Source organism: Balaenoptera borealis, assembly GCF_965194805.1.
Source record: "Balaenoptera borealis genome assembly, chromosome: 9".
Taxonomy (NCBI): domain Eukaryota; kingdom Metazoa; phylum Chordata; class Mammalia; order Artiodactyla; family Balaenopteridae; genus Balaenoptera; species Balaenoptera borealis.
In genome coordinates, this window is record NC_138873.1 from 52989724 (window position 1) to 53004136 (window position 14413).

A 14413-nucleotide genomic window follows, 5' to 3' on the forward strand; every position below is an offset into this window, starting at 1 on the left:
AATCACCAACTACATATGTTTAAAGATTTTTATGAGATATCAGCTACCAAAAACTAACAAATACTTCCCAAACTGTCAGATACACCCAGACTTTAACATCTGAACATTATCTTGCAGTATCGTTCTATTGAATTTTGCTTTGTCTGCATTAAAATTAAAGATTTCGGGGCTTCCCTGGTGGCGCAGTGGTTGAGAATCTGCCTGCCAATGCAGGGGACACGGGTTCGAGCCCTGGTCTGGGAAGATCCCACATGCCGTGGAGCAACTGAGCCCGTGAGCCACAATTACTGAGCCTGCGCGTCTGGAGCCTGTGCTCCGCAACAAGAGAGGCCGCGACAATGAGAGGCCCGCGCACCGCAACGAAGAGTGGCCCCCACTTGCCGCAACTGGAGAAAGCCCTTGTACAGAAACGAAGACCCAACACAGCCAAAAATAAATAAATAAATAAAAATAAAAACTAGTAAATTGGCCACATAAGATCTTTAAAAAAAAAAATTAAAGATTTCTCGTCAAAAAGGAGCACTATAATCTGGATCGGCACATACATGAGAAACTGACAAAAGTCATTTCATTGCAAATCTCTAAAACAACAGAGGAATAGATTTAAAAACTATAAGGAATTTCTGCAAATCAATAACAACAATGACGGGAAACTAAAGAGCTGGGCAAAGGATATAAATAGGCAATTCACTGAACAGAAAACCCAAATGACTAGTAAGTATATGAGATTTCACCAACAGTGAAATGCAAACTAACACAACTTCTACCCCATTCTTTCAAACTGACAAAAGTTAGAATGTCAGAGACTACGCCATTCTTTCAAACTGACAAAAGCTAGAATGTCAGAGACTACGCCATTCTTTCAAACTGACAAAAGCTAGAATGTCAGCGACTACTCAATAGTGGCCATGATGCTGAAAACTGGAATCCACATGCACTGCCAGCAACAGTGTAAAGTGGTGGAATTCGGTGGTACTTACTGAAGGTTGCACGTTCATGCATGTGAGATCCAGTAAATCCACTCTTTTTTTGTTTGTTTTTGGCTGCATTGGGTCTTCGTTGCTGCCCACAGGCTTTCTCTAGTTGCGGCGAGCGGGGGGCCACTCTTCATTGTGGTGCGCGGGGTTTCTCATCGTGGTGTCTTGTTGCGGAGCACGGGCTCTAGGCGCGCGGGCTCTAGAGCGCAGGCTTAGTAGTTGTGGCGCGTGGGCTTAGTTGCTCCGCGGCATGTGGGATCTTCCCGGACCAGGGCTCTAACCCGTGTCCCCTGCACTGGCAGGCAGATTATTAACCACTGCACCACCAGGGAAGTCCCAATCCACTCTTTAATATATATCCACAAAAGATCCCAGGGTAATCCATTATGCTGTATGTACATCTAGTTAATGATTATATATTGTATATACATATTACATCATGTGCACCCATTAGAATCAATAACTAGATGTACATACAGCATAATGGATGGCTCTCAAAAAATGTAATGTAAGGAGAGTTTTTATAACATGATGAGAACTACAGCATAATACTGTATATAAATTAAAAGCCTGTATACATATTTTTTAAAAACATATATTTTATAGGAATATCCAAGTTGTACTCCAAACACACTAGAATGGGTACCTCTAAAGGTAGAGGTATAGAAATAGGGCTCAGGGGGACTTCCCTGGTGGTCCAGTGGTAAAGAATCTGCCTTACAATGCAGGGGACACGGGTTCAATCCCTGGTCGGGGAACTAAGATCCCACATGCCGCGGGGCAGCTAAGCCAGCGCCCTGCAACTACTGAGCTTGGGCACCTCAATGAGAGAGCCCGAGTGCCGCGAACTACAGAGCCCACGCGCCCTGGAGCCTGCACGCCACAACGAAAGATCCCGCATGCCTCAACGAAGATCCTGCAACTAAGACCCGATGCAGCCATAAATAAATTAATTAATTAATTACTAATAAATAAATAAATCTTAAAAAAAAGAAATAGGGCTCAGGTGTGAAATGGAAAAAAACAAGACGGAAGGGCCTTGAACTAGCCCATGATTGTGCACTGTGCACCATGACTGACCCAACACTGCCCCTGAAGTCTTAGAAAAGAGCAAACAGTTTACATTTTAAAGATCTGGAAAGAGACCAGGGTAGAAAGTTGTCCACACAACTATTTTTTTCTGCCTCCAACTTTGTCCTGAGTAAGCCTACCTGCTGGTTCCCTTGCTCTGTCTGTCAGCTGTGTGACCATACATCTCTGTAACGCTATATTCACCCTGACATACTTACGAAATCTATAAAACGAACAGACTTGAAAGTTGCTTCAGGCAGGCATCCCATTGCAGACAGCGAAGGATAGTGGCCTTCCTCCAACACGTACTGATTACCCGAGAAATTTTCTCCGTCATATGCAACCCAGCTATAGAGGAAAAACCACACACATGTATAAAATGTAATTTGAGTCTTCCTAGTCAAGAAGTCTGATTTTTAGAGGTAGTTGCCATACAATAAACACAATGCTTATGGCTAACAGTGTTCTCTCTGCAAAAAATGTCTGGATATATTTACTGCGTTTCATCTTGTGGCAAGTTAATATTCATAAGTCATTTGGGAAATAAAACTTTTTTCTCCATGAAATTATTAATGCTTTCACCTCTCCACCTACCAGCATTCCTTGCACCTCTCATGGTGCCACCATTCTCCCAGCCAAGGTGGTCCTGTCAAGCCCTTGAGTCTTCGAGTCTTTTCTGGATACTCCTTCAATCTTCATAGCTAGTCAGTCACCTGGGTCTACTGTTTCCTCCCCAGATTTCTCCCTCACCCCTTTATCCTCATTTCCAACACCTCTGCACTGGGCCAGGAGTCAAAATACCACAGTGACTTAGACAAGTCACTTAGTCTCTCTAGCACTCAGCATTATTGATAAAATGGTGATTTATCATGCTTCCCTAGAGGAGTTGCGGGTCTTTTTGTTTTGTTTTTGTTTAACCCAACACATACTTATTGAGGAATAATCGTGTGTCAGGTATTTTTCCATTGCTGGGGATATAACAAGACAAAGTCCCTGGTATCTTGAAGTTTATACCCTAGTGAGCTGAGACGGACAATAAATGAATAACAAAAAAGTACATGTCTGGTAGTAATAAATGAAGCAGCATATGGGACAAAGGGAAACTAGGACAGAGGTGCAGGTATGTGCTAATAAACAGTGAAGCTTTATATAAATCTATGCATTTGAATGCAAAGCCGGTGCTCTTTCCACTTTGCATTGCCAAATGGCATGATGCTGCTGTTTAGACCATGAAGAACTATATGATTAAAGGCATTACTACTACTACTGCTGCTACTACTATTACTATTATTATTATTCAACTTAATTCATCACCTTTTTGCACAGATTGCTCCAAGGGTTTCCTGATCCGTTTCCCTGACTTTGAGCTCCTTGCCTTGCCCATCTTGTGTTTTCCTTTGGCATCCATCTACATTCATATGCTCAGGAGACTCATCGCCTGAGCCCACCCTCCCTGTCCAAACTCACTTCCCCTCCCCCCAGTACAAAGACCTCCCAGATAGAGAGGGCGGTGTGCCCCTCATCAGCATCTCCACTCCAGCCATGCACTTGCCTATCATGCAGAATGCCTACCCTACTCCTACCCACCTGTAAAAAAAAAAAAAAAATCTATCTTGGGAGGTGCCTTAGAGATGATCTAAAGTCCCTTTACAGATGACGGGAGAGGCCTAGAGAGCAGAGAACCTGGTCTGAGTCCCATTGCACAACGAGGTGGTGATCTTCAACTTCTCCCACCCACACTGATGTCCACGTCCTCTGACGCCCAGCACTCAGTGCTCTGAAGTCCACTTCAGTACTCGCATGGTCTTGTACTGTGCGGTGGTCTCATATGGTACCAAGCTCCTACAAGTGTATTTACTTGCTGATATGTGGATCCTGTTTTCCCCCACTGGTTGGGGTCTGCCAGTCCACTGTTTTGCTTACCTGCCTCCTAAAACTCTGCAAGACTTGGCAGAAAATGACTCATCAATTTGACTTGTTGTTTCTTCAAAACACTGACTGCGACCTTGAAACTGTGGTTCCGAAAACAAGTGAACCTTTGAAAAAGTAAACGGAAATACATAAAATTCTTTTCCTAAACACATGAACTCATTCAGCCTCTGAAATGATAACCAAACATGACCTGTTAACTTTTGTTATCGTAAACTGGTATGAATTTTATAAGTCCTTTAATTTTTTACTTCTACATTAATGATCAATTAGAAATACTTTGCACCATTCGTGATTGTTTAATTTCATTCAGAGACATCAAAGGATAGTCCAACAATAGAGGCAGCTTTCTACAGAACACCCTCTTGTAACAAGCTGTGAGGCATTTTAAAGCTTTATTGTGGCCAAAAGTAATTGTTAACAGTTCTAACATTTACAAGAAACTATATTTTGGAAACATGTAGTGCAGTTTTCCTCCCTCTGGATGGAAGCTACCTGCTGACTTATTAGACTCTTTTGTATGCCAATAAAGGAGGCTACAGTGGTGTTTGTGCCTCTGTAATTATGGCTCTCTGAACACTTCCATTAAATAGTCTTTAACGAATTTAACACTTCAGTTGATACAGAGAGTCAGCATTCAAAAGGCTTAAGTGAGACACCATATAAAAGACACTATAAAAAGCCTAATGCAGACACAGCAAATATGAACATTCATTTTGCTGTTTTCCACAATAACTATATGCTATTGTTTGAAATACTAATCCTAGTGTATTAAACTCTGACCCACTGTAATGATATAAAAATTTAACTTTTTATAAGAAATATTTAGATATGGGTCGGTGCTATCAATTAAGCCTTACTGTAAACTTAAATCTAATTTTAAAATATAGTTATGCTTTCAGGCACAAAAATGGGTAAAACTAACAATATGTTCCCAAGTGTATGATGTTTTACACATAAATTCAGCTTTTTAACAGAAGGTTTTTAATTATGAAAGATAGTATGTTTGTTAAGTTACCTGATTTCGTCTCCCTGGGCTGGTGAAAGAATCCTAAGAATTTTTAAAGGGAAGAGAAAAGGAAATGAGTAGGGCAGACATCTTGAAAATTTCTTCTGTGGATCATTAACAATTACGATTAAAAATAAATAATCTCAGGATAGTTTCTATAGTTAAGTATTACATGAACCAGAAGCACACATTAAGGGAATCCAAAATTCAGTTAAATATTCTCAGAGAAAAATGTAACTCCTTACCAAACATATGGGTTGAACAGAAGAGATCTTACAATTTTTGCCTCCCCAATCCTCAAAGCTGGTATAAGAGCCTTTATCCAGTATATACTGTTCTCCTGTGAAGTCAGGATTTTCATAGGCTACCCATCTAAAGAAACAAAAAACACTGACTCGTTATAGTTCATAGTTTACATTTACAATAAAACTATCACACCCATTTGGATAAATATACATTGTATAGCAACTTTCATTTGTTTTACTAATAAGTAATCTGAATAATTTTTCTGGTTCTCCATTAATCTTTTAGGAGCAGATAGATTTGTCTGTAGGACAAATCAAAGTGGCAAGTGAAAGAGTATCTTTACATGAACCTTTTGGTGTTCCCGCTTGTCAAATCTTATTCCCTGAGAAAACTCCAGTAAGGCTATTTCTCTATATTTCTTTCTAATTCTATTCTAAGGAAACAATTTGGACTTTCAAGAAGTAGCTGTGAAAGTTCTTTTAATAAGCAAGTAAGAATTCTTTTTGTTATCAACATTGAAGTATTTTTCCAGAAAGATACTACAGAAAGCTATGTCTCTATTACACAACAAACCACACTGGAAAAAAAAAGCTGACATAAAAAAATGCTTAAAAAAAAATCATAAAACAGCTAAATAATGAAAATTTTGTTTCAATCAGGATTTCCAACATGACACAACTATGTAATAAGCAAAATTGAACAAACTCTTGAGAATACTAAGAATGAATCTCTTTTGGAATGTTTTCATAATTGTTATCTTTTAAATGATCCATACTCAGAGAGGAAAATCAACAAAACCAACTTATTGATGCTATTTCTTATCCAAAGATAAAGTATTAGAAGGGAAAAGAGTTTTTCAATTCTGTTATATTCAAGAGATACTCAGTGTTTCCTCAGTTAATTCATTGCCCTATACTGATCCGCTCACAGCTTAAAGGAATAATACCTTTATGCCCATATATATGCTCAGAACTTTCCAAAATGCATTCACATCTATTATCACATTTAATCTTTTAGGGATATAACACAGAGTAACAAACCTGACTCCGTATTAGATCTAGTCCTTTAGCTCTAACCTTTGTGCTCTGTTGCCTGTGCTTAGTCATGCTGGCTCTGCAGCTTTGTAAAGGAATGCTGCCAGTTGCCTGAAATATACATGATGGTCCATTCTCAAGGCTCTGACCTTTAAAGCTTTAGTGTAAAACTTTTCCATTCACATAGAGATAAATCAAGTTGCAGAACAGAAAATAACAACTGTCTTGTGGAGGTTTCTAGGAACACTGTGACCAGACCCACGTGGACAGCTGCAAGAACAAAGGATTCCAGCACCAAGAAGTTGGCAACAACCTACCACAGCCCCTCACCTTTCAGTATAAAAGAAGCCTGAATTCTAAGTCGGGGAGGATGGTTCTTTGGGCCACTAGCCCACCATCTTCTCCGTCTGCTGGCTTTCTAAATAAAGTCACTATTCCTTTTGCCCCAACACCTCGTCTCTCGATTTACTAGCCTGTTGCGCGGCGAGCAGTACAAGCTTGGAGTCGGTAACAGGGAGGTACCGGTTTTCACATTTTACTGAAAAGAAAACCTAAAGACACAGAAAAAGTAATTCATTTATTCATTCAACAAACTGACTGGCCATTTACCATGTGCTGGGAACTAGACTGGTACTGGGAATGCAAGATGAAAAAAGGACAAAATCCTTGCCCTCGAAAGTTCAGAGATGGGTAAGAAGCATCACGTGGTATTACTTGTTGGTGTTTGTTCTGAATGGGAAGTGACCTGTCAGTCAGTGGCCAGGGATGAATGAACCCTTGACCGAGTCTCCTGAGGCTCACCAGGTCTCTTCACCTCGTGACCCCAACTGCCACCTACCCTTGTAGTTTTTTCATTTACCTTTCCATAAGCCATACCTAAAACAGCCCACATGCTTCACAATTAGAACAGATTACAATTTTACTATCTAAAGGGCTTGACTTAAAAACTCAAGTGCAGTTATTACTTGGAAATGAGCAGCCATCAAGAAGAACACTGTAAAAATCTCAAGTGGTAATTAGCTATGACAGCTAACATCTGTGGACTCATTTCTGGCCAGCTGAATGGAGAAACTGCTATAAGCACCAATCACAGTCTATTTCAGAAAATACCGCTTTCCCACTTCAGAACCTCATAAGCAACTTTAAAATCCTATTCTTCAACACTGTGAAGTGAGGAATTAGGTAGGAGGCCTGGTTCTAGGTGTGGTCATGACATTAACGTTCAGATAACTTTAAAGAGGTCATTTAACCTTTGTGAAAGTCCGTATTTCCATTTTTAAGTAAGGGCATTGACCAAGATCCCAGTGTTGACAGGGCGGGAGGCTGTACAGCTCACAGGTGCCTCTGTATGTGGCCTCTGTTCACACAGCCTTTGGCTTATCACGAGTCATGAAGAGAAATGACAACAAAGCGGGAGCCCAGAACACTGCTATGTGGGGAGGAATTTCTGCAGAGCAAGTAAATCTACTTTACAAAAGCCAAGACCTAAAAAAAAAATTAAAGAGGATAAGACATATGACAAAAAAGTATTCCTGGCAAGGCTCTGGGTCTGTAGCAAGTTAGAGGGAAACAGAGGGCGTAAAGTCCTTTTTGCTTGATTGTTTGACTGTAAGGTTTGGAGGGAAAACAGCCAGTGAGGAGGGAAAGACTGAATACGCAGGAGAGAAGGTGACAACTGAGTGAACCCTGGATGACACTTTAGCCAGTGCTTTTTTTTTTAAACAAGTGTGAGTACTGTATTTCCCTATAAAACTAAAATAAATTACCTGTAAGAAAATACCCAACACCCAAGTATGCCTATCTAACACGCTGAAGTTGAAAAAGGAAAACCATTTATTAAAATGTCACTTGAATTGACAATAGTGTTGTTTTCCTTCCAAGATGTAACCCCAAATCCAAAATTCATTTCTGAGATTCTCTGGTATATCTATGATCTAGAGTCTACTTATAACTTATACCTGAAACTCTTAAGAAAAAAACTCCTTCCTGTCCTTGTTTAAGCATATTCTGTACATGTGAATGAACACTTCTCTGTCTATCTATAAGATTGCCAAGTGTAAGTACAAACAGGTTTCAGCCTGCTGGGGTCACTGCTCAGAATTTAAGGGCAGCAGGGCAAACCTGCCCTTCTGTGGAGGGAAAAGGAAAAAAACTCAAACCCAACACTTTTAAAAAAAATCTGGACTCTAGAAATATTTCATTTTGCTGTTGAGTTTTAAAAAAATTAGCCCAGTTTCCACTATTTGAACAAGAGGACAGCACAGAACTAGAAAATGATTAGTAGGGATGTGTAAAGGCATCTCTTTTGATGTTTCAACAAGAAACAAAATGCGGTTCCTAAATCCTCATTTGCTGGATTTGTGAGGATCCTTCCTGAAGCCTGTTGTCGGTTTCAGAGCTAATTATGAGTTTACCACCCAGGGAATTTATTATGCATGTGACAGTGGTACATCTCAACCTTCCTATCCTGCAGGGCTCAACTCCAATGCTACCTCCTCCAAAGTCTTCCCTGTATCCCAACTGGAAATTAATCTCTCTCTGCCGTGGATCCCCAAAGCACTTAATCTTTGCGTATTTTGTAGCAATAATTAGGTTTCATATAAATACTGTAACTTCTTTGAGGATATAATACAATGCTTTGCACATAACAGACCTCAATAAATATTTATCAAATGATTGACTGAATGAAATATGAGGAAGCAGCTGGCCCTGGTAAGTACAGAAGCGCTTCTACAACCACAGAATTTAAAAGGAAGTTGTGTGTGTGTGTGTGCACACATGCATGCCTCCTTTCAACTTCCTCCCAACAACAAAACTCAACTGCTACAACCAAAAAAAAAAAAAAAAAAAAAGCCTAAGCCAGGAAATGTAACTAGAAATGACTAAAAATAGAAACATATAAAAGCAACATTTTATAAAGGAAATGGATTTTAAGTAAATAAGGGCTGGTTAAAAGAGAGAGACTGACTCCAGGCACAATAATTCTACAGGTGCTAACAGCATCATCTACAGAAATGCCCTAAGGGAATTCCACCCAGCATCCTTTTGCTTCCTCTGCTAGGGTATGTAACTGGGCTCTGACTAATGAAACCAACACACCTGGTGAGTATGAACATGTGCAACTGTTTCCCCACATTGAGTTGGTCATTGTATTTTCCCTCTAAATAATTCACTTTAAAGGCAATCAAAAATACTATAGAGCCACAGCAATATTTCAGATAACTTCTGAATGCCGTATCATACCTTTTGTCTATGGCAGATTCTAACATGTTAGGGTTCCAGAACAGGACCCAGGAGAAGGCATTTCCTGCTAAGAATGGAAGCCCCAGAAGTCACTGAAGTCATTCTGTCAAGATGGTGCAACCAACACAAGAATTTAGTGAACATGACTAACACTAAAACAATACTACATTGTAGACACATCTCAAATATCCAGGGCTATTGTGGGAAGCCCCTTGAAATACAGTAGAGTTGAGGTTAGAATGACTCATAGTCTATGTTACTCATAGCATAAGAGCCTAACGCCAAACGTTTTCAACAGAATCAGTGTCAAATGATTTCATATGACCATTTAAGAATACTCTCACTTATAACAAATTATAACTGACATCAGCCTGGACCATAAAAATAATTGTGTAACTCACTTTAACAGACATCTGCTTTTGCCAATCCAGTATCTGTACCCACTCTTTCTGATGTTCCTGGGGAACTCCTCAGCCCTATTATACACTAGTAGTCCCCATGGGACTGACCCTATATCTCAGCTGCAGGGCTGGGCATGTAACACAGGCACAGCCATCTCCTTGGCTACAGTAATTGGTTCAGACAGGTGCACATGACTTAAGCATACAGAATCAAAGTCAAACCTGGAACTTCTGTGGGAAAGAGAAGCTTTCCACTAGAAGCAGTGAGATCTGAGAACAAAGCAAGATGGTGCTGCCACAGGTCCCAGATAGAAAGTATAATAGGGAAGAACAAATCTGACTCCATATTGGATCCTTTTCTTTACTTTAACCTTATTGCTTTTGCTCCAAGTTAATCCCTAAAGGGATGTTGCCATAGCTTAAAGTAAACAAAATAGCCCACCTCTGGGAACCCTGCCTCCCATGCCCAAGTGTTAAGCTAAAGTACTTTTGTTTGAGTTCACAGGAAACATCCCCACCAGGTCCACCTGGTCCACCTGCAGAAAAGAAGAAATTAGCACATCCCTTGGGGAGGCTGGTCAGAACCAAGAAGTATTTGCAACAACTTATCAGCTTTTTTACTTCACCTCCTCACCTCCCCCTGTTTGTTCTATAAAAGAAACTAGCATCCAAAGCCCAGCAAGATGGCTCTTTTAGACACTGGTCTGCCATCTTCTCAGTCTCCTGGCTTTCCAAATAAAGTTGCTATTCCTTGTCCCAAGACCTCATCTCTCCATTTATTGGCCTGTTGTGCGGCGAGCAATAGGAGCTTCAACTCGGTAACAAAAAGTACCTGCCTACAGTGAAGCCAGCATAGCAAAAGCGCAGTCAAGAGACAAAGGGAGATCAAGTCCTAATGACAGAGTCTGAATCCCTGCATTAGCCGTGACGGAAGCAAAATCCTTCCCAGGACTTTTCAGTTATGCACGTCAATATATTACATTTTTATCATTTATGCCAGTTTAGATGGACCTGCAGTCACTTGCATCCCAAAGAGTCTTGACTAATCATCTTTCAATAAAAACTTACTTTAGCATTAGTAAAACATTCAACTGCTAATTCCAGGTACACTGAAACAATTATTTTTATATTAAAATAGCACAGAGCCCAGAAATGAACCCACCTACATGGTCAATTAATCTACGACAGAGGAGGCAAGAATATACAAAGGGGAAGACAGATTCTTCAATAAATCATGTTGGGAAAACTCAACAGCTACATGCAAAAGAATCAAATTGGACTACTTTCTCACACCATATAAAAAAATAAACCCAAAATGCATTAAAGACTTACAGGTAAGACCTGAAACCATAAAACTCCTAGAAGAAAACACAGGCAGTAGGCTCTTTGACATCAGTCTTAGCAATATTTTTTTGGATGTGTCTCCTCAGGCAAGGGAAATAAGAACAAAAATAAACAAAAGGGACCACATCAAACTACAAAGCTATTGCACAACAAAGAAAACTATCAACCACACGAAAAGGCTGCCAACTGAATGGGAGAAGATATGTGCAAACAATGTATCTGGTAAGGGGTTAATATCCCACATATACAAAGGACTCATACAACCCAACATCAAAAAAGTAAGCAACCCAATTACAAAATGGGCAGAGGACCTAAAGAGACATTTTTCCAAAAAAGACCTACATATGGCCAAGAGGCACATGAAAAGATGCTCAATATAACTAATCATCAGGAAAATGCAAATCAAAACCACAATGAGATATTGCCTCACACCTGTCAGAATGGCTATTATCAAAAAGGCAACAAATAACAATTGTGGGTGAGGATGTAGAGAAAAGGTAATCCTTGTGAACTGGGTGGGAATGTGAATTGGTGCAGACAATGTGGAAAACAGTATGGAGGTTCCTCAAAACGTTAAAAATAGAACTACTATACAATCCAGCAATTTCACTTCTGGGTATTTTTCCAAAAAAAAAAAAAACACCAATAAACAAAAATACTAATTCAAAAGGATATGTGCACCTCTATGTTCATTGCAGCATTATTCACAATAGCCAAGATATGGAAGCAACCTATTTATCTACATGGATAGACAGATGTGGTGTGTGTCTATATATATATATAAATAAATTATATTAGCCATGAAAAAGGATGAAATTTTGCCATTTGCGACAACATGGGTGGACCTAGAGAGTATTATGCTAAGTGAAATAAGTCAAAGACAAACACCATACGATTTCATTTATATGTGGAATCTAAAAAACAAAACAAATGAACAAACATAACAAAACAGGAAACAGTCACAGATACAGAGAACAGGTGGTTGCCAGAGTGGAGGGGGTGGGGAGGCTTAGTAAAATAGGTGAGGGAAATTAAGAGGTACAAACTTCCAGTTACAAAATAAATGAGTCACGGGAGTGAAATGTACAGCATGAGGAATATTATCAATAATTATATCTTTGGATGGTGACAGAAGGTAACTAGACTTATCATGGTGATCATTTTGAAATGCATAGAAATATTGAATCACTATGTTGTACACCACAAACTAACATGCTGTTGAAAGTCCAATTATACTTAAAAAACAAACTCATAGAAAAAGAGATCAAATTTGGGGTTGCCAGAGATGGGGAGTCGGAGGGGAGGGGGAGTTGGATGAAGATGGTCAAAAAGTACAAACTTCCAGTTATAAGATAAATACTGGGGATATAATCTAGAATATGATTAATATAATTAACTCTGCTGTACATTATACATGAAAGTGAGGAAATATAATGGAGCAGGTGTAGGACCATAGGAAAATCAAATGGGACTTTGTCCCAACCTCAGGTTTCTAATGTTAGATCACTATTATTATTTGTTTCCCATCATAAGTAATTCATGAGTTCTTTCCATGAAGAATGACAAGGGAAGTGGATCTGTAGATTTCTATCATGAAACTCAAAAGCCTGCTCCAGTGTTATATTACACATAAAAAAAATACTATATGAGAAAGATTTTAAAAAGCAGCTATAAAAATTTAGTGGCAGTAAGTATTAAATGGCTGACTTAATGTTTAGTTTTTGAGATATGTACTTATTGAGTGCTACTCTGGGTCAGAGACTCCATTACTTTAAAACAAACCAAAGTGAAACCCATATTTAAAATCCCAATTGGATTATTGCACTTACACTCCACTCAGTACATTAACAGACTGTGTCTTCACTCCGTATCCAGTCTCCTTTAAATTAGCAACAATTCCTAATACATCAATACTGGAACCTTTGGATCCAAAGTTTTTTTCACTGTACATTATCATGTGAGCATTTGAAAAATCCTATTGAGAAAAAAAAATTCAAAATTCAAAGGCTAGCCGTTTATTATCCCAAAACGCCCAAGTATTAGCCATTAGCTTTTCTTTAACTTACACCTAATATAGGTCGTAAAGACTGAAGTTCTCCACTGTAGCCTCCCCAGGCATTCCAGTCCTTATATTCTCCTTCTTCAAGCAAATACTGATGACCAGTAAAGCCAGGCTTCTCATAAGCGACCCAACTACAACAAAAAGAACATGAAGGAGTAGAAATTTTCAGTAGTGTTAAAGTATCAGTTTCATTGACAAATATAAATAGCTATAAAGCTAGACAGGGACTCATGCATTATGACTATTGGAATGCTTCCCTAGCATTTAAGAGACTAACAGAATGGCCCCAAGAAATGAACCTAAGAAGCATACACCAACGTTCCGAAAAGGAGTATGGTGGGGTCAGTGTGCATGCGTACACGTGTGTCTGAACATGTATGTTTAAGAACTGACTCAAAAGAACTTCAGCAAATAAAACTGAATGAACTTTCTTCAAATAGTAATTAAAATATTGTATATTTTGGGCTATTTACAAGCCATTTTCAGTGTACAATTCTAAAGGAAATATGTTAAGATCTATAAAGTGTAAAATATGATCCTACAAAATAGAAAGCAAACTAACAGTTCAATAGTTTCGAGCATAATATTAATAAACAAGATTGTAAATTTGATCAATCTGGATGGGCCAATTTATCAGCCTTGCTCAGCTGAATGACCCCAAACCAGCCCAGCAAACTGCTGGGTCAGATCCAGGTCACAACTAGCTGAAGAAAACATGTTTTAAATTCACTCTACCATACAATCTGGAATGCTATCTTTGGGAGAGAGAGAACATGTTTTTTTTAACTTTATTAAAGGGAATAAAAAGAAATCCTTACAGGTCACTCCTGTCTACTTACATGCCTCTTAGAACTTTCATAGATCCCACTGATGTAAGGGGCAAATGTTCATCTCCAGTTGTTTCACCTCCTTCCATGATAAAATTACACACCTCTTTTTCTAGTTCCATACATTTTCCTTCAAAGAAAGGCTTTTCATAAATAACTACCTATAACATAAATGAGATATGCTAGTAATTTGTTAAAAGTTAAATATCTTAATAGCCAAACATTAAATTAGTCACTTAATATCACTAAGTCCTGGAACACAAATTAAAA

At 38.9% G+C, this 14413-nt stretch overlaps 1 protein-coding gene across 3 annotated transcripts in view; it reads right to left on the bottom strand.

Annotated features, from left to right (window-relative positions):
* CRYBG1 (crystallin beta-gamma domain containing 1) overlaps positions 1-14413 on the bottom strand; it is a 224955-nt gene that overhangs the window by 11383 nt on the left and 199159 nt on the right. For all 3 annotated transcript variants that reach the window (XM_082404704.1, XM_082404703.1, XM_082404705.1), the window contains 7 exons: positions 14156-14304; positions 13321-13447; positions 13084-13229; positions 5232-5358; positions 4996-5028; positions 3972-4084; positions 2267-2396 (listed from right to left, as the gene is read on the bottom strand). In XM_082404704.1, coding sequence (XP_082260830.1) covers positions 2267-2396; positions 3972-4084; positions 4996-5028; positions 5232-5358; positions 13084-13229; positions 13321-13447; positions 14156-14304 — 825 coding nt within the window. The remainder of the gene's footprint in view (positions 1-2266; positions 2397-3971; positions 4085-4995; positions 5029-5231; positions 5359-13083; positions 13230-13320; positions 13448-14155; positions 14305-14413) is intronic.